Source organism: Arachis hypogaea, chromosome 1 (genome assembly GCF_003086295.3).
Source record: "Arachis hypogaea cultivar Tifrunner chromosome 1, arahy.Tifrunner.gnm2.J5K5, whole genome shotgun sequence".
NCBI lineage: Eukaryota > Viridiplantae > Streptophyta > Magnoliopsida > Fabales > Fabaceae > Arachis > Arachis hypogaea.
The window spans coordinates 93,626,035-93,653,115 of record NC_092036.1 but is presented as its reverse complement, the minus strand read 5'-3'; the positions used below and the strand labels follow the sequence as shown (position 1 = coordinate 93,653,115).

The following is a 27,081-nucleotide window of genomic DNA, read 5'->3' as shown; positions in this document are numbered from 1 at the left end:
ACTCTTACGAGGTGCATGATTGGTTCAAGCATGGCCTCCTCAATGAAGGTTGTTCCAAATTTGCATCTATAATATGGTCAATTTGGCAAGATAGAAATATGGGTAATTTTCAGGGAGTTTTTGGATCTACTGGGTCATTTGCATACAAGGCTCGCAGGTGCATGGTGGATTTTGAATATACAACCCAGAATCGAGTGTGTTGCATCCAGGGATTAAAACCTCTGTCTTGGTCTCTACCAGAACCTGGTGCTTGGAAGTTAAATTGTGATGGGAGTGTGAACTTGGGGGATGATTGTGCTGGTTTTGGGTGGGTAATTCGCGATAGCTCTAGTCAATGGATAATGGGATGCTCAGGAAATTCCTTTGGATCTAGTGTCATCAAGATGGAGTTGTGGAGTATATGGAAAGGTTTGGCTTGGGCTTGGGAGGCGGGTCTTAAGCTTGTTGTCTGTGAGACAGATTGCGCAGCAGCTTTTGAGCTAGTGACTGGTTGGTAAGTTTCACTCTGGCATCTTGAAAAAAAAGTGATACAACTGATCTTTGACTTGAAGTTAAGAAGGGATTGGGAGATTCGTTTTGAGCTTATCCCGAGAGAAGCTAATGTCGTGGCAGATCGGTTGGCAAAGATGGGATTTGGAGGTAGCGGAACTGATGAGGTTCACTTTTGGCACCAGCCACCAGAGGTGGTTTGTCCTCTCTTATTGTTAAGAACCTAATTTTTTTTCTTTTTCTTTTCTGCTATTTTGTTTTTCCTCTTAGTTGTTCACCAAAAAAATATGGTCATCAAAAACTAACATCAAATAAAAAAAATATTATATTATGAAAATAGCCACTAAAAAAACGCTTAAACCAAGTTTTTTAAAAACATTTTTATATATTAAAATTCAATCTATATAATTGATTAAATTATATTATTTTTGTTAAAATTAAACTAAATAAATTAATTTGACCAAAAAATTGATAAATCAAATCTTTGACTAAATTTAAATTAATATTTTTTAATAAAAAATAACTAAAATATTCTTATTATATATATTAATTTTAAAAATTTTAAATTTTAACCTTCTGATGACATAAAGAAAAAAGAAGGATTGAAATTTATACTTCTTGATATAATAATAATAATAATAATAATAATAATAATAATAATATTCTAAGTCATTTTTTATAACAAAAATATTGTAGTCATTTTTATAAAAAAATTATTAATTTAAATCAATTCAAAATTTGATTTAGGGGTGCACATGAGCTGAGTGAAGCCAGGTTTGATGGGACTTAGACTCGACCTGAAATATACACAGGGTTTATTTATTAGACCTGAATCTGACCCTAGACCCGATGAAACCAATATACTTTCGGGCCACAATTATACTGGGTGAAAATCGGATAGTTAACATTACATTACGTTGATATCTTCTTGTAAGCTAGCATGTAAAAATATCCAAATTTCCAATACTCCAACCATTATTTAACATAGTAAAATTCACTTAGAAAAATATAACAAGAACCAACCCCTTTTTTAAAATTAAAGTATAATCACAATCAATACTAAAGCAAAACTACAATCAATACTAATATTGTCTAATAATACCAAATATTTAAATCAATACAAATAACACAATATTATCCATTAGTCTAAAGTCTTATGCATTCTAAACATAAAACATTAACTTATAGTCTTATAATGACTAATAATACAAAATATTAAGATTTACAATACTTAATTCTACATAAGAATAGTCATGATCCATCCCTAATAACACAAAATATTAATTGTGTATGATGACTGGGCCACCGGACCGACTTCAGGTGACCCGAGCTATGCCCCGAACCTGACCCGAAAATAATGACCGGGTCTATTTGAGACCCTTACCCGACCCTAAACCCGATAAAATCACATCAAATTAGTCCCCTAAAGTGTTCGGAATCGGACCAGGCCTTCGGGCCGGATTTGTGCACCCCTAATTTGATTTATCAATTTTTTAGTTAAATCGATTTGTCTATTTTAGTTTTGACAAAAAATAATACGATTTAATTAATTACATATATTAAATTTTAATTTTTAAAATATATCTTTAGAAAAGAATGTTTTTTAGATATTTTTATGTGAGTGACTTCTTAATGTATATATTATTTAATTTATTTTTAATATATATTTTATATTTTAATAATTAATTGTAGTATAACTTAGTTAAGAACAAAAGATTCTATATGGATTACTTTGAATACTAAAAAAAAAGGAGAGAAATTTGGGAATAAAAAAAATAAGAGAAGAGGTCTGAAAGTGAAGGTGTCAAAAGCGGCATAGTAGAGGCGTCGTTTCCAGCTATGAACGGCGCTCCGAATGCTATCGTTAAGGGTTCCGCCCATCACAATTCGTCGTCTCCAACCCTCAATTTGGATGCAAAAGCGCCACCGCCTGATTCCTCCCTTCTTTTGCTTACTAAATCTCCCAGGTATTTCTCTTTCCCCCTTCTTCGTACTCTTTTTTTTGCTTTCAATTTGGAAACTCTCCAAAGAAATGCAAAATGCCAATATTCGTTTTACTCTATCATCACAATTAGGTCTTAACAACATTTTTGTTGTTGCAGAGAAGGAGTGTCTTACTGGGCATGCTCAAAGCTTTGTGCAATTTGCTTTGTTGCTGGAGTTGTTTTTGGTTATACACTTAGAGGACGTGTTAAGCGTTGGGCTTCCGCACTTCTCAGAAAACTTTAGCTCACTAACATAAATGCTTTGCCCTATGGATGGATCACTCTCATTATATTATAGATAGTGGTTTTCATTAGAATTTAGCTTCCCACAAACAATAGTTTTGCTAAAGAGTTCAGTGATGCTGATTTATTATGCTTCATTTCAATTGAGTTAAAGTTGAAAATTGCTTCAACAAAAACAGCTTGTTTATTTCAAGTTCTTGTGTTCCTTATTTTTCGTTTATATGTCATGTCCCAACTGGATTACGTTTTCCACTCAATGTGGACATCATCATTGCATAGTTTTCTACCACTGTTCAGAGGTATTATGATCAACCTTAAGCTATGTTTTCTGTAAACTCACTTTTGGCAGCAGATGCTGGCGGCTGCATTAAGCATTTCTAGACCTTATCAATTGGGCACCCCCTCTAAGCTAACTTACAGTTGTTAGTTGTTATTACCAACCCCAGATTCCAATGTTGCTGCAATTTACCCCCTTTTTTTGTGTATAATCTTGTTTTCTGCTCTAATTAAGCGTTTTTTGTTCCTGGGTTATATAGTTCACTATTCTTCAGAGTTCAGGCTTATAGCTTCTGTACCAACTCTTGTCATTCTTAGCTCAAACTGATTTATAGTGTTGCACCTTCTGCATTCATTATATTTTCCTAAATAATCATGGAGAATGTATTATGCATCAGGAGGGGAGAGCCCAACATCCAGAAGCAGTACTCATACTCATACTTGGATTCGATTTTCTAATTGGGAATTGGAACCCAAAAGCCTTCCGCTTAGTCTTAGCTGTATCCCATTAAGCTCTGCACTACTTTGTAGCTGCTACCATCCAAAACTATGTATATATTGTTGCTTAATGCAAAGTGGAAATAACCATGCATGAATCATCATCATTACTCGATTTTAGTATATATATATATATTCTTTTCAACTATCTTCAATACGAAAACTATTATCTTGACGTGAGGTTTGAACCAAGTGTAGTCATCATGGGGAGGACATATATGTTTATGAAATCAATAGCTTATGATGGAAGGAAACGATTAACATGAATATTGTTTGTTGTCTGTGTGCTTTGGTGGAGAAAACTGAAAAACAGAGTCGAGTCTTGGACAAGAGCAGCTACCAACCAGCTAGTTTAGGCACTCTTATGTTCAAAGTGTTATTGCAAGAGATAGACCTCAATTTGAAGACGAGTTTGGTGCTTCCCTTGCTCCACACCTTTAAGAATCTCAAGTTTTTTGGGGATTTCTTACATGAAGAATGTTCCAATTCCCTATTATTTTCTTTTTGGTATTATTCTTATGAATTTAATTTTGATACAGCGTCACTGTAAAGCAATTATATATGTGCATCTAATTATGTAATGTCATACTATTAAAAGTACTATTTTTATTGATCGCGTGAATGATCATTCAAAATAACGGATATGATTGCACAATGAGAACGGATATGATTGCACAATGAGAACGGATAGGGAGCTAATGGAGTATCTGTACAATGTGTACAATGAGAATTTAGGAATATTCGATTTAGTAGGATATCAGATGTTTATTATTTCTGGTACTTAGATAGTTATTCTGGATAGTATGAGTGTATTGTGTTTGAGAAATTAATAGTATTTTACCTGGATGTTCATTTTTTAACTCATATTGGACCAAATAAATAGTTTATTGTATAAATTATACAAATATTTCATTGGCTTTTTAGCAGAATTTTTGCACAATTGTATAAAACTTTTTATACTGTACATCAAAATTAAACTCCTATTCCAACTCCCTACTTATATAAACTATCTAACGTGGAAAATATGTTGGCTTATCCCAATGCAACTTTATGACTAGGGAATGGGCCCATAAGCCCACTAAGCATCTCAATAGGCCTAGTTGTAAAGTGACATTCTTAGGCCCAAACTTTTGCACGCATTTTTTTTTTAATTTCCAATATTTATAGTAGTATTTATTTATTTTGTTTGGATTAGATGGGAATAGGGATGGCTGGTTGCACATGGCATCGGGCAGGAACAAGACATTAATGGTGTGAAGAAAATGTGGAACACAAAATGGTTTATGGGTTGGGACGACATAGATCCCTTAAACCGGCCAGCAGACAACCAATTTAGTTATGGAATCCCAATCTATTCCTCAGATTTCATACTCTCACCAGTCACATCCTAGTAACACCAATCTATAAGACAGGGAGACACACCTTCAGACATCATTTATTGAACACAAATTTAAATGGACTATCTAACAGTCTTCCTAATAATTAATATTTATAGTGCACTTGTTTAAAATACAAATAGATAATACTTTACACATAATTGTTATATGTTTATCCCCTTTTTTTAGCAGCTGTAATATTAATGTTTTGATTGGTTGCAAGAAGTTGGTTAAACTTCCTAGCTGTATAAGCCTTTCTCTTGATGCATCGGCTGCAATCAACATTCAGTTCTATTCTACATGAAATGATCATTCCATATTTTCCAATTCTCTCTGCTTCTGTAAACGCCAACTTTAATTATTTGATGCCTTTCTTCATCACCAAGCTACCTATACCTTTTGGTGTCTAACAAATATTTTAGTGTCTAGGGTTGACATCAAGGTTCTATATATATATATATATAGATATGGATGCCAAATGCAAACATATTAATAAGACAAGTAGTATCTGTCAATGCAATCATTAGTTTAAGATCAACCTTAGAAAATGGTTTGAATTAACAAACAATAATGTATGTCACGCACAGCTTGCTTAGCTTGTCCATCTCTAAGTCTCTGCTAAAATTGCAACCAGCTTAGCTTGGCCACCTTTGAGAGTGACGTACGCATCATATGCATTATATATATTTTCTCAGAAAAACATATAGTTTCCTTCATGACGTTTTAATTTAAGTATGGATTAGTTTTAATTATAACACCACTATTTTACTGACATACGAGTCTATAGTTACCGATACAACATTGTCTAACATTTCATTTTCCAACAGAATTCATTCAATATTGTATAGGTTGATGAGGAATTAGCACTATAGTGGAATTGGAAATTTTTTCTTTCTAATAATTAAAATGATAGTAATGTGATGATAGCGAACTATTGGACAGAGATCCAACATGATAAAACCAAAAATCCTATTGCTCCTAATAATGAGAGTGAAGATCATCCACAAAACCTTAGAAATAATGAATTATTGAGTCAAAAAGAAAATAAGCATAAGATGAACTGGTGTGGTACCTAATTTTTGGAGGTTTAGAGTCATTCTCCCCTTTGAGAGTGAAATAGTTTTACTGGATAAGAGTATAGGAAAATCAGTTACATGATAACAGATTCAGTTTAACGATATACACTCTGTTTTCTCCTTCCTGAATAAAACATGTGGTGTAGGATTGATGCATGGATAATGGACGTAGAAAATATGTGAAGGAGTGGAGTAAAGAATATAATTAAAAGTAGAGAGTGGGGAGGGGGTGATTGTACCTAAAAAGATTGGGAGACAGAAATTCCAGCAGTAACATGGGCTAATCACTCGTGTGTAAGGCCCCTCCAATCCCCATGTGCTTACCCTTGGTTTTTGTCTCACAATGGAAAAGACAGAAACACCCCTGCTCCAAAATAAAAACAAAACAAGTTGGTGTAGCGATTGGTAGGGAGCATGAGCGTCTCCACCAAAGCCCGCTAAATGCGGCCCCCCCCTTTCGTCCTTTTCCGCGCTCTCCACAACTCTCTATCTCATCCCGCTCCTCCTAACACTAACTTCTCTTCTTCTTTATTTTAATCAACTAATAAGTAATAACCACTCCTTCATCTTTACTGCAAAACAACCTCTCTCTCTCTTTCTATTATACTAACTATGCCATGCAACACAACAACATTGCTTATCTACCAATAACTTCTTTTCTAATTGCACAATGCAACCTTATTAGCTATATACTTTCTATGCATGCAACAACTCATCAGATAGATGACAGCTACCATATCTACTCTTTATAAATATACTGTAGATACTCCCTCCAACAAAGATTTTATAATTGTAATCATGTAAAGCTATTTTATTTTGATTATTGGATGATAAATTTAGGATTTAATTTTCATATGCTATAAAAATGTTGCATTTATTTAAAGTGTGATAAAACAAATAAATCACAGTTCCTAAACCAACATCATAACGAAAAAATATTTTAATAACAAATGGATTACGCATTGTGTAACGCTAATTTTTTTCCTGGCAAAGTATGGAAATGAAGATACCAAAATGAATCAACTGGGTAGAGAGGGAGGGTTTGGTTCATTATTTTGAAATTATATCTACAAACTGTACATAGTCTTAGCTAGCTTGATGTCGCCAGCCACGTATATGTTCAATCAGCAGTATCATGAATTAATATGCATGTATATGTATGGCTTTAATAATAATAAGTTCATACTAATGAATCTAGTGATCGATCAACGCCTACTTACATTGTACATACACAATGAAAGTACAGCAAAATTGAAGAGGTTATTATTATTGCTGATTAGGAATGAGATATATCATCATCAAACCAGGTACGTTAGTGTCAAAACAAAATACATACATGTTGACTAATGATGGGGAATTAAGAAATAATTACATAAATTATATACAACTTGGGTCGTTGTTGGAATTTGCTTTATTTAATCCGGTTCTAGATTCCAATTTCGAGCTTTAACTTATAGTTTCCCTCAGCTTCTTCATGGTTGACTAAGGAAAATTAAATGACCAATATAGTCGCCGCCTACCATATATATCATTGGTGCTGGTTCCATTATATTCAAAATCAGTTATTAATATATAATATACATTAAAATATATATAATATATATTAAAAATAAGTTAAATTATATATATATATAAACTAATTTTGGATGTTGGTTTTAGTTTATAAATAATATTTTTATTTTTAGTTAGATAAATACATAAATTTATCTATTATAGGATGGGTCGCTCTAATAAAGACGTCTAAAATAATATTATTTTTTAAAGATATTTTTTTATAATTAAAATTTAACATATATAATTGATTAAATCGTGTTATTTTTGTCAAAATTAGGTCAGACAAATTAATTTAACCGAAAAATGGCAAATCAAATTTTAAAACGGTCTAAATTAATATTATTTTTTATAAAAAGTGACTATAATATTCCTATTATAAAAAATGACTAAAATATTTTTATTATATATATTAATTTTGAGAATTCTAAAATCTAGCATTTTTCTTCTCTGTCATCATAGGATTAAGATTTAGATTTTTTAAAATTAATATATATATATATATATATATATATATAATAGAAGTATTTTAGTTATTTTTTATAATAGATATATTGTAGTTATTTTTTATAAAAAATATTAATTTATACCAATTTAAAATTAAATTTATTAATTTTTTGACTAAATTGATTTATCCGATCTAATTTTAATAAAAATAATACAGTTTAATTAATTATATGTTAAATTTTAATTTTTAAAAAATAATTTAAAAAAACATTTTTGATATCTTTATCTAAATAACTTCTTTATAGAATAGTTCGGAATCACTCGCTGCCAAGCTTTTCTTATTTCTCTAATAAATTATTCTTTCTTTAATTATACTTTTATAGACATAGAGAAGAGGGAAAAAAAGTATTTTAGTTCTAAAAACTATTTGTATGTTAACAAATCATTTTATAGTAGTTGATCCTTAAAACGCATAAGTACAATTCTTTTTTTCAATCTTATATTTTTTACATTTATAAAACAGTTTAATGATGATACCCGATTAATATGACTCTAAAATTTAGCTAACCATAATGATGTAGACAGTATAGAGTATGCAACTTTTCAGAACATAAAGTCCAGACTCCAGAGGTAATAAATAAAAATGCAATGTATATATATATTCATGGAATGAGATAATCTTCTAGAAAAATGTATGATAGCGGGAACAACCCTTTCTTTTCTTTATTTTTATTTTCACAAAAAACTAGTGGATTATTTTGTATGCCATATTCAACTTTACCCCACTTCAGGAAACATATCTTCACTCCATGCATTAAACTAATTTTCTCCGTCCATCATCACTCTTTTATTTAATTTATATTTTATGTGTTCACCTTTACTTGTTCTCTTTTCCCCTTTGAGTATTCTAGAGTGGTATATGAGGTTGGTGGTTACTTCTAAATTCAAATGACACGAAAGATAAATCACATATAATTGACAGGCTGCTCAACTCTCTTTATGTTCAAAGTCTAAGTCTCCATCCTTTAAAAAACAAAACAAAAGAACTCTGCCACCTAGTGTTGTATTTTGTAATGTGCATCCCCGAAAAAAAAAGTATTGGCATTAATTAGAAAACCAATACAAAAAAGGACAAAAGTCTCATAGGGACCCCGCACAATTTATATACCAAAAAAAAAAAAAAGCCTAAGCTATCTATTCTCTTCTCTTTTTTAGTGTATGTTGTCTAACAACAAAAACATACTTAAATAATAAAATTGCATTGTATATGACATTATTTTCTGATTTCATTCAATTAAACTTAGATCACATGGCTCTTATACGATATGTGATATATATGTTGAGATAGAGTTATTGTGAATATATATATATATATATATAGAAAGGTTGTGGTGTGGAAGTAATTGAAGAAAACAAGGGCTCTTTATGGGGTGGCATAAATAATAATGGCAGCTAGGAAACGCGTAATTGATGCATACAGCTTTGTAGATACTCATGCGTGTACTAAACGACTTTCAATTCGTGTCATCCACTTAATCCTCCAAATATCTAATAAATTCCTCAATCACCATAACTAAAACCCTCTACTCTTCTCCTTTTTATTTTATTCTTTTTCTCTTTCCCACACTAACCAACAAGGTTTAATCAAGCGAGTGACATTGCCCTTAAACAATTGTCATCTCTCTACCTACCTAATCATTAGTATTCAATTTTTATATGCGTATCTTTGGCTCATAGCATACCCCCTATACTAAGTTTTTTATCTATTTTCCTATATATATAATAAGCATGTGCAGGATTGAATAATCAAGATTTGTTAGTAATCTCATCAACTTTTATTTTGTATGCAGAAAAAATTTGGTTCTGCTGCTGGTGGTGTATGTATGTGCATCCCTAAAAGAGGTTGACTCATTGCTGTCTCTCAACTTTTTTATTTTATTATTGTAGCTAACTCTTGTTACAGGCTTGCTATATTTAATTTAATTAATATATTCTCAGTATTGTATGTGGCTAACAACCAATTAATAAGGTTAATGTTATAATGAGAAAGGGAGCACGGTAAGAAATTCGTTAAAACAAGTATAGAGAATTTGGACGTAACTAAATTTTGGTGTATGTGTATTGTAACATTGTCTCCAAAATAACTGTACTAGATGGAACAAGTGAATGTAGCGTGTAAATGAAGCCCATATCCGGGACCAAATAATGTAAGAATAGTGAATCCAAGGAGCGGTAATTAATTAATTAAGTACCCACCGGCATACATACATGTCAACCTCCATTTTCTTGAGTTAGGCCAGAATTTATTATGGTCTCTCCAATAATGTTGTTCTGTTTTGTTGTAATCAGATAATCAGATTGGGGAATCTCAGGATTTTTTTTTTAACTCAAACATATAATAATATTACTATCGGACAAAATAATGTCTTGGTTTTATCCCATACATTAATTTCTTGTACTATTCTACACATCAGATTGGGACAGTACCACCGACCTAATACATACATACATACATAAAGAGGCATCAAAAGGTTAAACGAAGATATTACTGTTGCTTAATTCGTTGAAATGAATAAGGAATTTGACAAGATTGTTTAATTATTGAAAAGAAATGTACATGATTAAAAGTTGCATGTGGGAAAGAAATGATAGTTATTTACTAGTAATTATTATATAGAAAGTATATACTAAGAAAGAGTAATTTTGAATAGTAGGGTTATGTTTTTGTGCATGTTGGGAAGTTATCTAGCAGGCATAGAAGTCGACGAGTTCGTCGAGGGACTCGGGTTGGGGATCGGCATTTTCCAGCATCCAGAGGAGATGCTCGAAGAGGACCACCTCGCAGGCAACGCGAGTGGCCACTTGCTGGGGATCGTGCTCCTCACGTGACCTCTCCACCAGTTCGCGGAACACTGGGTGCTCCACCACGTCCGACGACACGCGGTACAGCCTCCGTGACTTCCCCACGTACACCGGGTGGAGCTCATCCCCGCCCTCCACGTCGTCTGCCACCGCGCTGCTGTTGTGCCGGCTCTGCTTGCTGCTCCCGCCGCCGCCGCTGTTGCTGCCAAATGAGTTCCATTTCTTCAGCACTGACTTCAGCTTTGTAAGCTTCCCTCCTTTTGCCATTTCTTAAATAAGGTTTTGTTTTGAGTGATGAGAATTGAAAACGAGAGAGAAAGAGAAGAGATGCTACATGTACATGAAAGTGCGAACGAAGGTTCGTATATAAGGATAAGGGGTAGGGGTGAAATCGTAATTGCAGCAGGACCAAGGGTTTGATAAATGCAAATTGGCAAATATGCCATGGACATGAGAAAATATTATAAGATAAGGGTTTGCAACAAATGGAATGAAAAGAATAATACATGCAATTAATTTAATGATAAGATTTTGGCCCCGGAAAACTAAATAACAAAAAACAAAACAAAAAATGAGTAATCAGCAAGCAGCATAGGGTCAATACTGGACCACCAAAATAAAACAGGAAAAATAAATGATCAAAAGGTCAAAACTGGAACAATAAATATTGAAATAAAGTAAGGAAAAAAATACAATAAAAAAATTTAAAGAGCTAGTACTTTTATTAAAATTTGATTAATGCTTAACCAACAAATAAAAAATAAATAATTTATTACATTATTAAAAATATTATTAATAATTAATTAAAAATTATAAGTTATAAAAATTGTTGACACACTCATAAATTATTAACCGACTTATTATAATAAAGATAAAACTCATCTATTTTTTTTTGTGTCAGGGTAAAAACTTTTGCCAATTCTGTCGTATTTATAAATTTTTGTCTAAATTTTACCTAACTTATTTTTTTATAATAAATTTTAATTTTTAAAAAATTATTTATTTTTATATCTTTTAAATTAAATAATAACTTTTAACCTTTCTAATCGATAAACACTATAACATCCACCAAAAACTCATCCGATTTAACTATATGAACCAACAAAGCATTGGTCCGAAAAATTCATTATCACTCTCAGCTAATGATTTTCTAACCGTCGATTTACATTTATATGCAAAAGAAAAATTGGAGAAAAGTGAATTGCAACAAATTTCCCATTTCAGCATTTTTCGAGTAACTAAATATTTTAATCATAGATAAGCCTAACAATATTTTATAAATTAAATAATATATATCTCGGATTAAATTTTGTTAATGAGGAACAAACCCATTTCATATTCTAAATTAACTCACAATGTATAGTTATGTGGCAGGTATTATAATTGTGAAGAATTGAATGATTTTCAAGGAGTATCCTAATAATTAAGACAGTAAAAAAATAAGTCGGTGTTAGATTCAGTAAAACAAACTTATAGTTGAGATATTTATAAGGGAATTTGGCTGGATCTTCTTCTCCAGCTTCATTATGTGGATGGTTTATCAGCTTATATTAAAAACTACAATCGTAATGCATGGATCAACATTGATATGCTGCAATTTGGGCCTTTATTAGATCAAGTGTGTTTAATATCTTGGTGGGATTTTATCTAACATAAGTTTTTCACTCATCTAAGTAATAGATCGTGCTACCTGCGATAGGCCCACACACGTGCCATATGATGAAAACCTGTTTGAACTTTGCAGTAAACCTCAATGACTACTGCTCGTTTAAAAATTATTCACTTTATATATAAAGTAAAACTTTCCTCTCACTACTAATCATTTATCTAAATGACATTTCGCCTCTTAATGAAATAAAAATGACATTGTGTCTTCTAATAACTTATTTCATTGAACTTCTTCATTTTTTCTTTTTTTTTTTTTTTTGTTAATCTTTCTATGAAATGTTAACGGATTTTATCCTGTGTGTAACGATAATTGCTAACGTGTCAAACATAGCATAGCAGCAAATGTAATTAACTTCCCTAACACACACCAAAACCCTAAGAATCTAATTCTAGTTTTGGTCTAGATTCCACTATGTATGTAGTAGCATTTTCAATTGCTTCATTATTTTTTTAGAAAAAATTTCACTCTCCTTCTTTTTTTTTGGAGATGTTAAAATAACATTCCGTCCTATCTCTTCTATTTATAAAATATATATTATCTTTTTTTTATAACTTTTAAAAAAGTTTATTTTTATTTCATTTTAAATTTTTTATGTTAACTAATATTAACTTTATCTATTTTTCAAAAAATAAATTATTTTTTATAAAAGTATCCTTTAGTAAAAAATTTATTTTTTTGTCATTAAATTTTGCTTACCAAAATACCTTTTAATAGATTATTTTTTTATTAATTAAATTATATTTTTACCAAAATATTTTAAAAAAATTAATAATTAAATTTTTTCTCTAAAAGATCCTTCAATAATTTTTTTAATTATTAAATTATAATTTTACCAAAATTTTTGTTAATATTTTTTTTGTATTTTACTATTAATTTTTCGATATCAATGTATATTATTTAAACATTAAATAAAAAAATCTTACCATTGTTAATATGTATAATAATTAATATATATTGATATTGAAAAATAATTTTATTAAGATTTTTTTAATATTAAAATAATATATATTGATATCAAAAAATTAATAGTAAAATATAAAAAAATTATTAACAAAAATTTTGGTAAAGTGATAATTTAATAATAAAAAAATTATTGAAGGGTATCTTAGAAAAAAATAATTTAGTTATTAAATTTTTTTAAAAATATTTTGGTAAAAATATAATTCAATTAATAAAAAAATAATTTATTAAGAGATATTTTAGTAAGTAAAATTTAATGAAAAAATAAAATTTTTGTTAAAGGATATTTTTGTAAAAATAATTTATTTTTTCTTGAAAAATAGATAAAATTAACATTAGTTAATACAATAAATTTAAAATGAATTAAAAAAAAAATTTTAAAAGTTATAAAAATATATATATATATTTTATAAATATAAAAAAGAGGAGTATTATTTTAATATCTTAAAAAAAAGAGGAGTGAAATTTTCTTTTTTTTTTTTTAATTCTGATAATTTGCCTTACACCTCTGTTTTTTGTATGCACATGCCAATAGTCTTTAATCTGAAACCAGTATAGGAGACGTTTTGCCCCTATCATCAAATAGTTGTTTAACACGTTAACAATTTATGTTACATGCAAGATAAAATCCATTGAGACTTCACGAAGAAATTAACACAGGGACTAAAATGTCTTAACGAAATAATATATTAGGGGCTACAATGTCATTTTCATTTCTTTAAAATGCTGACTATATATCATTTAAGTAAATGATTAAGGATAAGGATAGATTTTTTACTCCTATATATTTGCGTAAATAAATGGAAAAAGTTTGAGAACCAAAGGTTAGAGAATCAAATTCTTTGTACTAGAATTAATTTTAATAGTTATATTTAATATTGAAATATCATTTGGTTGTATATTTGTATTAAAAGTAGATATTAATAGCATATAATATATCATTCTGTTAGCAATCAATACATATTCCATAAATAATGTCATTTCACTAAATATAAAATTTGTATATCTAAAGATCACATCACATACAACTTTGTAATAAAAAATTTGTCTTGCAACATTCTTGAAGGCCATACGTCATTTTTATAGAAAAATTGCTCATTCATCTCTATTTTATAAGTGTTTAATTTTTATTAACGATGTAATAATTCTTTTCTATAAGCACTATCCTTAATTTTTTTCATATTTGTAATTATTCAATATTATGTTAATTATAACATGGTGAGTTATTATTTAAAAACTTGTTCAATAATTTTTATATATTTTATTTTATAACAGTCAGTATATAAAAATATGAGTTGCATAAAATTTATAAAAATATTTTTAACTTAACATTTATAATTTAACACACATAACATTCATAATTTCATACATATAATTTTCATAATTAATAATTTTTTACGTTAATATTATCCAATTTTAAGATATGTATTTTTTGAATTATTTCACATCTGCACTAATAGATAACTATTTTACATTAGTCTAATACTTTTTAGTTGATATTAGTATGTATGTTTACTTATTGACTTTAATCTGAGCAATTAATAATTATATTTATATGAGTTGTATATAGGATAGAAGTTATTAAAGTATCTCTAATTTAACGTCCATAATTTATAAGTATAACATTTTTTATTTCAAACATATAATATGTATAATCTACAAAATGAAATTGGTTTGTTATTATTTGTTATTTTATTTTGTAAGTCATAAACCAATTTTTTTATGTTTTTAATTTTCGACAAATTGAGACTAATTGAATTTGATGTTTTTGAATTTTTTATAAAGTATATTGTAGTAATTTAGAATTTTTTTATAATTAATGTATTACAAAAGATATGGAGAATAGCAGCAGTTTTTTTTTTTTTTTTGCTATTATAGCTATAACGAGAGAAATTTTTGGAATTTTATTCCTGTAAAAATTGAATTGATTTTCAATATAATTTAAAAAATATTCTCGTCCTCTTATAAATAAAAATATTATTAAGTATATATCTTTATTTATTATTTATTATTTTTAACAACCTAGCATTGCTGGTAAATAAATTATCCTGTTACAAGATGTACGATAACGGCCATTATACAATGCACCAATCACTAGTAGGTAACATGCAACATAGTTTAATCATGATAAAATAGTTATTGGATGGAAAAAAAAAAAAAAGCGGGAAAATCTCATAGACCCTTTAAGATTGCAAAAGTATTTTTATGGATTCGGTAAAATTTGTCAAATGTTTATGATTTTTAAAAGATTAGAAAATATTTTGTATTTAATATTTATTTTATTAGAGCTGCTAATTTTATATCTTTATCAGGTGAATATCTATCTAACCTATATATTATCAACAACATAATACATATTGTTAACAAAACTATCTATAGAGTATTAATTAAAAATATATCGAAGATACTAAAAAGAAAGTATTCAACATATATAAAAGCAATATAACTTGATATGATAGCATTTTAAAATTTTATTATTCCTTAGATAATTTTATTAGCAACATAGTTATTTTTTATGGGTGAGTTACTTTATATATTAGTACTTGATTATATATTTATTATCAAGTTTTTTTTTTTCCTCTGAATAATATAGTATATCCTTGGGACGGAGTTCAATTTATTGTTTTACACTTTGTCTTTTATTAATTATCAGTGACACTGAACTTCCAACAAGAAATAGTCTAGTATCCATTTTATTGTTTCTCATTTGGCACCGAAAGCGACAGACATGTGCAAGTGTTGCAAGGGTCTCTAACCTATTAATTTACTTTCTAATTAATAATTCTAGTTGTTAATTATTATATTAGTTACTTAATTGGTTTCACTCTGTATTAAATTATTAATAATACTTCCATGCACACAACCACGTTGTACGTTTTCTTCTTGATGGCCCTCTTTGTATTTGTTTTAAGTTGAGTATATATTTATTTTGGTCCTAAAAAATTTTAGATCGAACATTTTAGTTTTTAACTAAAATTAATTATTTGATTGGTCCCTAACAATTAATTTTGTCAGTCACTTAAGTCATTTACTCCGTTAGTCACTTTAGTTCTTGACAACTCTAACAGGGGATAAAATGGTCTCTGATCTCCTCTACTCGGAAACGATATTGTTCTTTTCCGATTTCTATCATATCTTGCATAACACTAACAGTCTAACACTGTAACTTCAAACTACACAATGCACACTCTATAAATTTAATGTTCACAAGAAAAAAAAATCCTCAAATTGTTCTCAACCAATTCATACTCAGGAAACCAATGTCTATGTCTCTCAACTAGTTGTTGTCTTCGATGGATCTCATGAATCTAGACAGCAAGTCTGATTTGTTAAGACTCGTTGTCGTCGTTGTCATCTCCCTCCTTCTCTGCCCTAACATCTCCATGACCACATTGTTCATCACTCCAATCGCTTCTTTCAACTTCTTCTCCGAATAAATGTTCAGTATCGCTCTAGTTTCTATATAAACGGCAATGACGATATTGCTCGTTGTAATAGCTTGGATGCGATGTCAAAGCTGTCTACTAATTTGGACTCCGGAAAAGAAAGAATGAAGCTATTGGTGTCTATTTCAAATAAGAATTTACATATGATGTCGAAGGAGAATCTTCTCATGATGTCCTAATATCCAACAATCTATATTGCTTGCCGAAGAAAGGAGAAAGGCGTGCCATTGGAATAATATTGTAGAACTTGGTCTTGAGGATGTCGTAGACGTTGTCGGAATTGGAGGTGATGTTATCAAAGACGTGGAAGTGGATGCTTTTGGTGGGTGAAATATAGAGGAGGTGGATGTAGCAGTCACAAAGATTTAGGAAGTATGTGGTTCATGACATGTTGAGGTAAGTGCGACACGTGTGACAATTACACCATAGCTTAATTTTGGAGTTAAAGAGAAGGAAGGAAAAAATGGAAAAGAAGACTGTGAATATGAAAAAGGAGAGTATGAACGTTAGGGTTATGCGAGATATGATAAAAATTGGAAAAGAATAGCGTCGTTTTCGAATAAAGGAGTCAGGGATCATTTTATCCCTTGTTAGAGTTGTCAGGGATCATTTTGTCCCATGTTAAAATTTTCAGAAATCATTTTGTTTTTTGTTAGAGTTAATGGAGTCAAGAACCTAAATGACTGATAGAATTAATTATTAAAGATCAATCGAATAATTAATTTTAGTTGGAGACTAAAAGAATTTTGATACTCTTTTAAATTTTATAATTTGGGTTACAAAGAAAAAGACGAATACCCACCACCCTAGCAGCTCTCTCTAGAATTGATACCAAGTACCAACCAAGCGGTTCTTAATACCTTCGTTAAATTAGCATCAATAACAAAAGGAAACTAATATTTTATAGGTAAGATTTTTTTAAACTTTAAAATGTGTTACCCATCCAATTATATATATGGATCGGATGATTGTGAATATTTTTAATAAGCTAATTTAAAAGAAGAAAAGTTACTTTAAATATAATTTGAGTAGATTTCTTAGCAGCTGAATTTATTGTATGTTTATTTAATTTTTTTCTTTTATTTTATCATCTCATTTACTTTTTATTTTACTTGAATGAAGGGTGATTTTTTTTTCTATTTTTTTACCTTTTACTTTTAAACTCGAAAAATTTTAGGAGACCAATAATTTTTGTGTTTTGTGGCCAGCACTTAATCATTAAAAGAAAAGTGAGTGATCTCTCACCATTAGATGTAATCTCACACCATTAAAAATACTATTGATGGCTAATTGATGATTACAAAATACAAAAGTTGTTAATCTCCTAATACTCTCTTTAAACTCATTAATCGGAGTAATAACCTCTCTTCTATACTCACCGCACTATATAAAAACGCATGAAAAAGAGGATTAGTTTTCATCAAATTCTATTGTGTAAGTTTAAGAGGAGAAGATGAAAAAATTAGAGAAAAAAAAATCAAACTTCATTCATGGTAAAACAAGATGAGAAGCAAATGAGATAATAGAATGAGAAAAAAAAATTAAATTAAAAAAGATAGATATGTGAAAATGCTTAATTACAGAAACTATTAGTTGTTTACAGAAATTACATATAGAAAAAAGAATGAGTAAAATGAATGAATAACTAACTTAACTACTTACCTAATTTCTAACTAATTTCGTCAGCTAGTATTCCTAATTTCTGTTAATATAAACATACAATAAATTCAGCTCCAAAAGATGTTTAGACAGAGAGAGTTTTGAATTATCACTTAAAGAAAATATTTCTTCAAATACTGCATACAAAAGATAAAAGAAAAGCTGTGTGATGACTCATGCAAGATGATTAATATTAATACATACATGGCCTAAAGCAGAAGAAATTAAACTCTGAAAAGAATAATGAAAATTTCAAATGTAGCATCCTTTAATTTTGTGCCACAACCATCGAACTATATCTAAAATATAAGATGTTCATTCCATAAGAGATTGTTATTCTGTATACCAAACCAATGCCAGAAAATTCCAGGTAACCCACAATTAACGGTGCATTGGTGCTCCAACTGTGTGGTGTTGAAAATTTAGTCTCTAATTTACTATTTAGTAATTCACTACCTTAAATGAAAAAGTTTTGCACGTCGCATTCGTATGGCCATATGAGTGATAATTTTTTCTTCAATGTTGGATGGCGGCGGGAACGTATTAATAAAAGTAAAGAAATAAATTTATATTTTAAATTATTTATTAATAGGTAGTGTTTATTTTCAGAAATAAAAACACAGAAATATAACAACAATATTTAAAACGTATTTAGAGGCAGACACATGGACATGAAACACATTATTTTTAGGACATTATTTTATATTTTTGTGTCCACTTTTTTATAAAAGAAATTGATAGATACGGAATTTGAGAAGATGGACACGAATTTTTTTATCAAATTTTTTTTCTTTTTATCCATAGATATTTTTTATTATTTTATTATTATCTCTTCTTATTTTAGCTTTTTCTCTACATCATAGTTTTTCTTTCTCTACGTTCTTTTTTTTGTCAGATACGACTCTCTTTTTTTGGTAGAATTTTTTAATTTTGTTACTTTAATAGCATTTTTATCTTATTGATTTATAAACTAATTCTTCTTGTAATTTTCTATACTCCTACATATTTTTATTTTTTATTAAATTAATTTGTACTTGATGTAAAAAATTTAGAATCACATAATTATTTTAGTTATTTTGCATAATATTTTAATTTTGTCTTTGTCTATCTAAACATAATAAAAACATTATATTAATATTTTGTCCATTATATTCAAACATAATACACAAAAATAATTTTTAATATCTCTATTTTATTATCTCTATTTTAATATCATGTCTCGTCATGTTTCCAAAAACAAACGTAATTATTTACATGCATAGTTAAAGGTAATTAGTTCTGAGTTATTTAAGAAAAAATTAGTAGTAGCTGACAATGACACGCGGCATTCGGGTAGCAGACATGTGAGAAACACATGGGCTCAAGCATATACATATATATATGGTTGAACAACCGTTTTAGATATATAAAATGATCAATTAATGAAGCCATGTCACCCCTACGTATAGCCATGTGAATCTCGTACATCTTGCCATTGCTCTCTCTATGTATCTGTTCTCTGTACTATGAATGTCAAGCAAAATTTATAACCATAGATACACTTTTTTATTATTTAATGCAAGTATATCTGATTTTGGATCTTCATGCTTGAAAAAACAGCAATATATTCATTAGGGGAAATGGGGAAAAAATTCTGTCAGGTGGAAATCATACATACTAGCTTGATTATGTACATAAATTCTCTACATTGTTATCATTGATCACATATATGTTTGAGAAACAAATAATGTAGGAATTAAGAAACAATATTAATTCATGTAATAATGAATTGATATATATATGCTCCAATGGCACACCGAACACCTATATTGGTTGAGCATAAATTATTCTACATTTATCTTAAAAACGCAAATGGCAATATATTATAAAAATGCATTTTAATTTTTAGATTGAAATTAATCCAATAGTCGTTAATTCATGATAATTACTTTTTAACCTCGCACTTGCATCATTATTATTTAGAAAGCTAGCTGCTACGACCCTTATACATTGGTCACAAATTATAATTCAGTCATAAATATTATAGATTGGTTATTAATAACTAACATTTAAACGAATACCAAAATATCAGATATGTTATTATTCTCTGTTTAAAATATCATTATTCAGAAATACAATGATTTTAAATATAAAAAAAATAATAATTATAAAACATATTATTCATTTACTGACTTAAGCGTCGTAGTGTTTTTTGTAGTACTCTAATATTATAATTTATTCCAACAAAAAGCTTGAAGACACATTCACTGCCGAACGAGTTATACACCGACCAACCTCCACAGAAATACTAGCAAACAAATTAAGTAAAAACTCAGGTACAATTGATTTCGCGTGAAGTTAATAACTGAAAATCATCAGATGATTTAACTGATTTGACTAAATTTTTATCTAACAACTTTTAACTATCAACTTCACATGTGAAGTCAAATACACCTGAATTTTCACCAACAAATTATATGTTATAATATTGGAAATAAGTGGAGTTATCAATAAAAAGAATAATACAGCTCGCATTATCAATCCAACTTTGCATTGGAGTTATTTCATGCGGATCCATCAATGTCAATAACGTAATACAAATTCAAATATAACAAGAATTTATATCAGAAGAAAGATATTGGTTTTGCATGTTTGTTAAATTGTATCGATCTATCGCCGAACAGAATTTTGTCGTCTTATGATTTGGTTACAGGTGATGATTAATAGAGAAAATTGTAATCCGCGCACGTTCAACAATATAGTTATTGTGTATCAGAGAAAGCACAACAACATCATTATTATCTTAAATATAATTAGAGTTGTTTTATTTGAAATGGAATTATTAGGAGTTGGACTACTCTTAAGGGGAACAATTTGGTTTTTGGTCAGAATCAATGAACAGAAGTCCATCGACCAAATAAATAATAATGCAATTTAACTTGATTGTATAATTATTGGAGACAAAATTGTTTATTCAATGGATTAAATTTGCTAATGAATCCTAAATTCTGTATTGATAGAAAGGGACAAGGTAGCCGGATTGAAGAAATGAAGAGAAAAAGAAAATAATATATGGATGATCTCATTGTAATGAGAGAAGCATGTGTATGTAGTATGTAGTGTGTGTTACATGGGATCATGTACTGTTGGGTCATCAGCAGCCAATTTTTCCCATGTGGTTCATGTAATAATCAAGAATGATATTAATCAGCATAATATTATAAATGAATGTACATACTATAGTATGGGCTTTGAAGGTGATAAAGGGTGACAAATTTGGAGGGCTTCATATATATATATATGCATGGTTATGGCCTGTATGTATGGGTTCAATTTTCATGTGCTTAAATGTTGATATGTTGCTGCGTGCTGATCAACACTCAGCTTTGCCACGCCATAATGACTATACACATTAAAAAATTATTTATATTAAAAAAATATAAACACAAATTTAAACGAATTTTGGAAATATATTAAAAATAGAGTGAGTATTTAGTTAAAAAAATAGATTACAAAAATGAATCATTTAACGGGCTCAATTTAATTAAGCATGATTTAAAAAAGTTAGGCACTGAAATAAATGAATTATTTATTCTGTTTAAATTTTTTCTCGTCCTTTTTCCTTCTCTTAATGTGTTAAGAGTTTTTTTAACTATCAAATACAAATATCTCATGTTCTAATAAAAATCTCTTAAGTTTCCATCTAATAACCTATTATCAAGGGCAAAAAATTGACCCAAAGTTCATAGTATAGTCCAAAATTGATTTTTTTTTTAAATTTCATAATTAAAAATTACCTAGTAAAATAAAAATAAAGATAAAAATATATTAAAAAGGTCTATTTCTATAAAAGATTAATAAAACAATTTTTTTCTAATAATATCTTTTTTTTACTCTTCTAAATATATTTATTTCTAAAATAATTTTTTTTAAATAATAAAAATAAAATAATGTATATATAAATAATAATTATTAATTAAAATAAAATATCAATACAATATACATTATTTATTTATTTATTATTGGTATAAGATATGCAAATCAAATCCACGAATATATATGTGATATTCGTAACCCAACCCAATTAAAGTGTGGATTATCATGTGAAATGGATCATATTTGCAAATATCGACAAATATAATCGGATCCATACGCCTAATTATGGAAATGGATTCTCTTCATTTTTTTTAACAATCGAGAAAGTAAAGTGTGATCTCTCACCTTTAGTTTTATAAGTGGGACTACGAATAAATATGAGAGAGAGAATAATAGAGGGTTAAAGATCACACCTTATACTTGTTGTGAAATAAATAAAAAATATATTAAATATAAAATAAAGATGTATTAATATAAGATTCTAGCATTAAAATAATTAGCTCAATAATGATTTGTATATATATAATAATATTATATGTTGTAATGTGTATATATATATATAAAGATAGAAAAGAGTATAAAAAGTAAAGAGAGAGATAATTGCATATATATATATATATATATATATATATATATATATATATATATATATATATATATATATATATATATATATATATATATAAAGATAGAAAGAAGTATTAAAAGTAAAAAGAGAGAGAATTGCATTTGTTTATAGTAAAAGAAAGAAAGAGAACATTTTTATATTGCTTTGTAGTGTAAGAAAGAAAAGAGAGAGTATTTGTTTATTATTGTTGTGTGTAACATTAAGAGGCTTGAACCTCTATTTATAGATGTACATAGGATAGATTTTCAAATGCTTATTAAAAGCATTCTTCCTTGAGAATACTACATCACCCTTCATAAATGGGCATCCACGTAACAAATCTTATCACAATACTCCCCCTTAGATGCTCATTTAGGGATATGCCTCATTAAAACCTTACTAAAGAAAAACACAGACGAAAAAAAAAATTTAGTGAAGGAAAAAGAGTACAATATCCTTTGTGACAGAGACTGCCTCATTAAAAACCTTGTCAAGAAAAACCCATTGGGAAAAAAACCTGACCAAGGAAAAAGAGTATAGTCTCCCCCTTTTGCCGACATCATTTAATGTCTCGAAATCGGCGCATCCCAATCTCATTTACCAATCTTTCAAAGGAGGATTTTGGGAGTGACTTTGTAAACAATTCTGCCAGATTATCACTTGAGCGGATCCGTTGGATATCAATTGTCCCTTGATTTTGAAGATCATGAGTGAAGAGGAATTTGGGAGAGATATGCTTTGTTCTATCACCTTTGATGTATCCACTCTTAAGTTGAGCAATGCATGATATATTATCTTCAAACAGGACAGTTGGAGCTATCTTATGATCAATCAGTCCACATGATGACAGGACATATTGGATCAAACTCCTGAGCCAAAAACACTCGCGACTAGCTTCATGTATCGCAAGTATTCAGCATGATTAGAGGAGGTTGCAGCAATCGTCTGTTTCGTGGACCTCCATGATATAGCTGTTCCACCATATGTAAACAGATATCCTGTTTGAGATCTCCCTTTATGTGGATCAGACAAGTAGCCAGCATCTGCATAGCCAACTAGTTGTGACTTGGATCTGTAGGGATAAAATAATCCCATATCAACCGTTCCATGAAGATATCGAAAGATTTGCTTGATTCCACTCCAATGTCTTCTGGTTGGAGAGGAACTATACCTTGCTAGTAAATTCACCGCGAATGATATGTCAGGTCGCGTATTATTAGCAATATACATTAGTGCTCCAATGGCACTAAGATATGGTACTTCAGGACCAAGGATATCTTCATTTTCTTCTTTAGGACGGAATTGATCCTTTTTCACATCCAAAGATCTTACGATCATTGGGGTACTTAATGGATGTGACTTATCCATATAAAATCTCTTCAAGATTTTTTCTTGTGTATGTTGTTTGATGAATAAAGATCCCACTTTTTATATGCTCGATCTGCAGGCCGAGACAAAATTTAGTTCTTCCAAGATATTTCATCTCAAACTCTTCTTTTAGAGTTTTTATAATTGTTGGAATCTCTTCAGGAGTCCCAATGATATTTAAATCATCAACGTACACAGCAATTATAATGAATCCAGAAGCAGTTTTCTTTATGAAAACACACGAGCATATATCATCATTCTTGAAACCGTTTTTAGCCAGATACTCAGTAAGACGATTATACCACATTCGTCCAGATTGCTTTAGACCATTTAAAGATCTTTGCAATTTGACTGAGTATAACCCTTGCGAATATTCATTGGATGGTTTAGATATCTTTAATCCTTCAGGGACTTTCATATAGATATCCCGATCTAATGAGCCGTATAAATAGGCTGTTACCACATCCATTAAATGCATATGTAGTTTATGATATGCAGCTAAACTGACCAAATAACGTAATGTTATCACATCCACTACAGGAAAATACGTTTCTTCATAATCTATACCGGGCCTTTGTGAAAAATCTTGTGCCACAAGTCGGGCTTTATAGCGCACAACTTCATTTTTTTCATTTCGTTTTCTCACAAATACCCACTTATATCCAACAGGTTTTACATCTTCAGGTGTATGGACTATAGGTCCAAAGATTTCACGTTTTGCAAGTGAGTCTAATTCACCCTTCATGGCTTCTTTCCATTTTGGCCAATCATTCCTTTGTCGACATTCGTCGACTGATCTTGGTTCAAGATCCTTACTTTCATGCATGATATTTAATGCCGCATTATATGCAAATATTTCATTGACAATTGTCTTATTTCGGTTTCATCTCTCTCCTGTAAAGACATAATTTATCGAGATCTCATCATTTTCACAATTTTCAGGTACCTGAACGTCTTCTGGCGTTATATAAGAATTTTGGACAACTGCAGGTGTCTTTACTATGTCTTTTTCAACAGGAATATTATTTACCTCTTTTCTCTTTCGAGGATTTTTGTCTTTGGAACCGACAGGCCTGCCACGCTTCTGGCGTGAATTTGCTTCAGTGGCTACTTGTCCTACTGGGACATCAATTCGAATTGGGGCATTTTTCGCTGGTATATAAGATTTAGTTATCCTCTTTGTATCAGAAAATGCATCAGGCAATTCATTTGCTATTCTTTGTAAATGTATAATCTTTTGAACTTCCAGTTCACATTGCCCTGATCGAGGATCTAAATGCATCAACGATGATGCATTCCAGTTAAGTTCCTTTTCAGGAAGCTTATACTCTCCCCCTAATGTTGAAAATTTTGATTCATCAAAATGACAATTCGCAAACCGGACTTTAAATACATCTTCAGTTTGTATCTCAAGATACCTCACTATAGAGGGAGAATCATATCCAATATATATTCCCAATTTTCTTTGGGGTCCCATTTTGGTGCGATTAGGTGGTGCAATGAGAACATATATCGCACACCCAAATATTCTTAAATGGGAAACATTTGGCTGCTGGCCAAAAGCTAGTTGCATAGGAGAGAACTGATGGTAACTCGTTGGCCTCAAACGAATAAGTGCTGCGGCATGTAAAATAACATGCCCCCAAACTGAGGTTGGGAGATTTGTTCTCATAAGCAAGGGTCTAGCAATTAATTGGAGGCGTTTAATAAGTGATTCTGCTAACCCATTTTGTGTGTGAACATAAACTATTGGATGTTCAACACTTATTCCATTAGCCATACAATAAGCATCAAATGCTTGGGAAGTAAATTCACCAGCATTATCAAGACGAATTGCTTTGATTGGATTTTCTGGAAATTGTGCTTTTAATCGAATAATTTGAGCTAGTAATCTCGCTAACGCCAGGTTGCGAGAAGATAATAAGCACACATGTGACCATCTCAAAGATGCGTCTATTAGGACCATAAAATATCTAAAAGATCCACATGGTGGATGAATAGGTCCACATATATCACCTTGAATTCTTTCTAGGAATTCAGGGACTCAAATCCAACCTTTACTGGTGATGGCCTTAAAATTAACTTTTCCTAAGAACATGCAGCACAACAAAATTCACTAGTTTTAAGAATCTTCTAGTTCTTTAGTGAATATCCATGAGAGTTTTCAATAATTCTCCTCATCATGGTTGTTCTCGGATGACCCAATCGGTCGTGCCAAGTTATGAACTCATTTGAGTTAGTAAACTTCTGGTTTACAATGGCATGTGATTCAATTGCACTAATCTTGGTATAATACAACCCAGATGAAAGTGAGGGTAATTTTTCTAATATAACTTTCTTATTTGAATCATGAGTTGTGATACATAAATACTCATGATTTCCCTCATTCATCGTCTCAATATGATATCCATTTCGGCGAATATCTTTGAAACTCAACAAGTTCTTCAGAGACTTGGTAGATAATAGTGCATTATTTATTATAAATTTTGTTCCTCCAGGAAATAAAATTATAGCTCTTCTGGAGCCTTCTATCACATTGTCTGAGCCAATAATAGTATTAACATATTCCTCTTTTGGCACAAGATGGATAAAATATATATCACTTTTGAGAATAGTGTGCGAACTTGCACTATCTGCAAGGCATACATCTTCATTACATATCCTTGCCATTCTCTTCAAAAACAAATAATAATTAAATGAGTAGTATGAACAGT

General features: G+C 29.8%; 1 protein-coding gene and 1 non-coding gene across 2 annotated transcripts; one reads left to right on the top strand and one right to left on the bottom strand.

Moving 5' to 3' along the window:
* Positions 1-2,189: 2,189 nt before the first annotated feature.
* LOC112696296 (uncharacterized) lies at positions 2,190-2,910 on the top strand. The gene is made up of 2 exons (XR_011864058.1): positions 2,190-2,456; positions 2,592-2,910. It is a non-coding gene; the product is annotated as an uncharacterized protein (transcript).
* A 7,611-nt stretch (positions 2,911-10,521) lies between these two features.
* On the bottom strand, positions 10,522-11,501 carry LOC112696288 (auxin-responsive protein SAUR78). Its single transcript, XM_025749003.3, has one exon. The coding sequence runs from the start codon at positions 11,068-11,070 to the stop codon at positions 10,687-10,689; it is 384 nt and encodes a 127-aa protein (XP_025604788.1). The 5' UTR covers positions 11,071-11,501; the 3' UTR covers positions 10,522-10,686.
* Between the last annotated feature and the right edge of the window lie 15,580 nt (positions 11,502-27,081).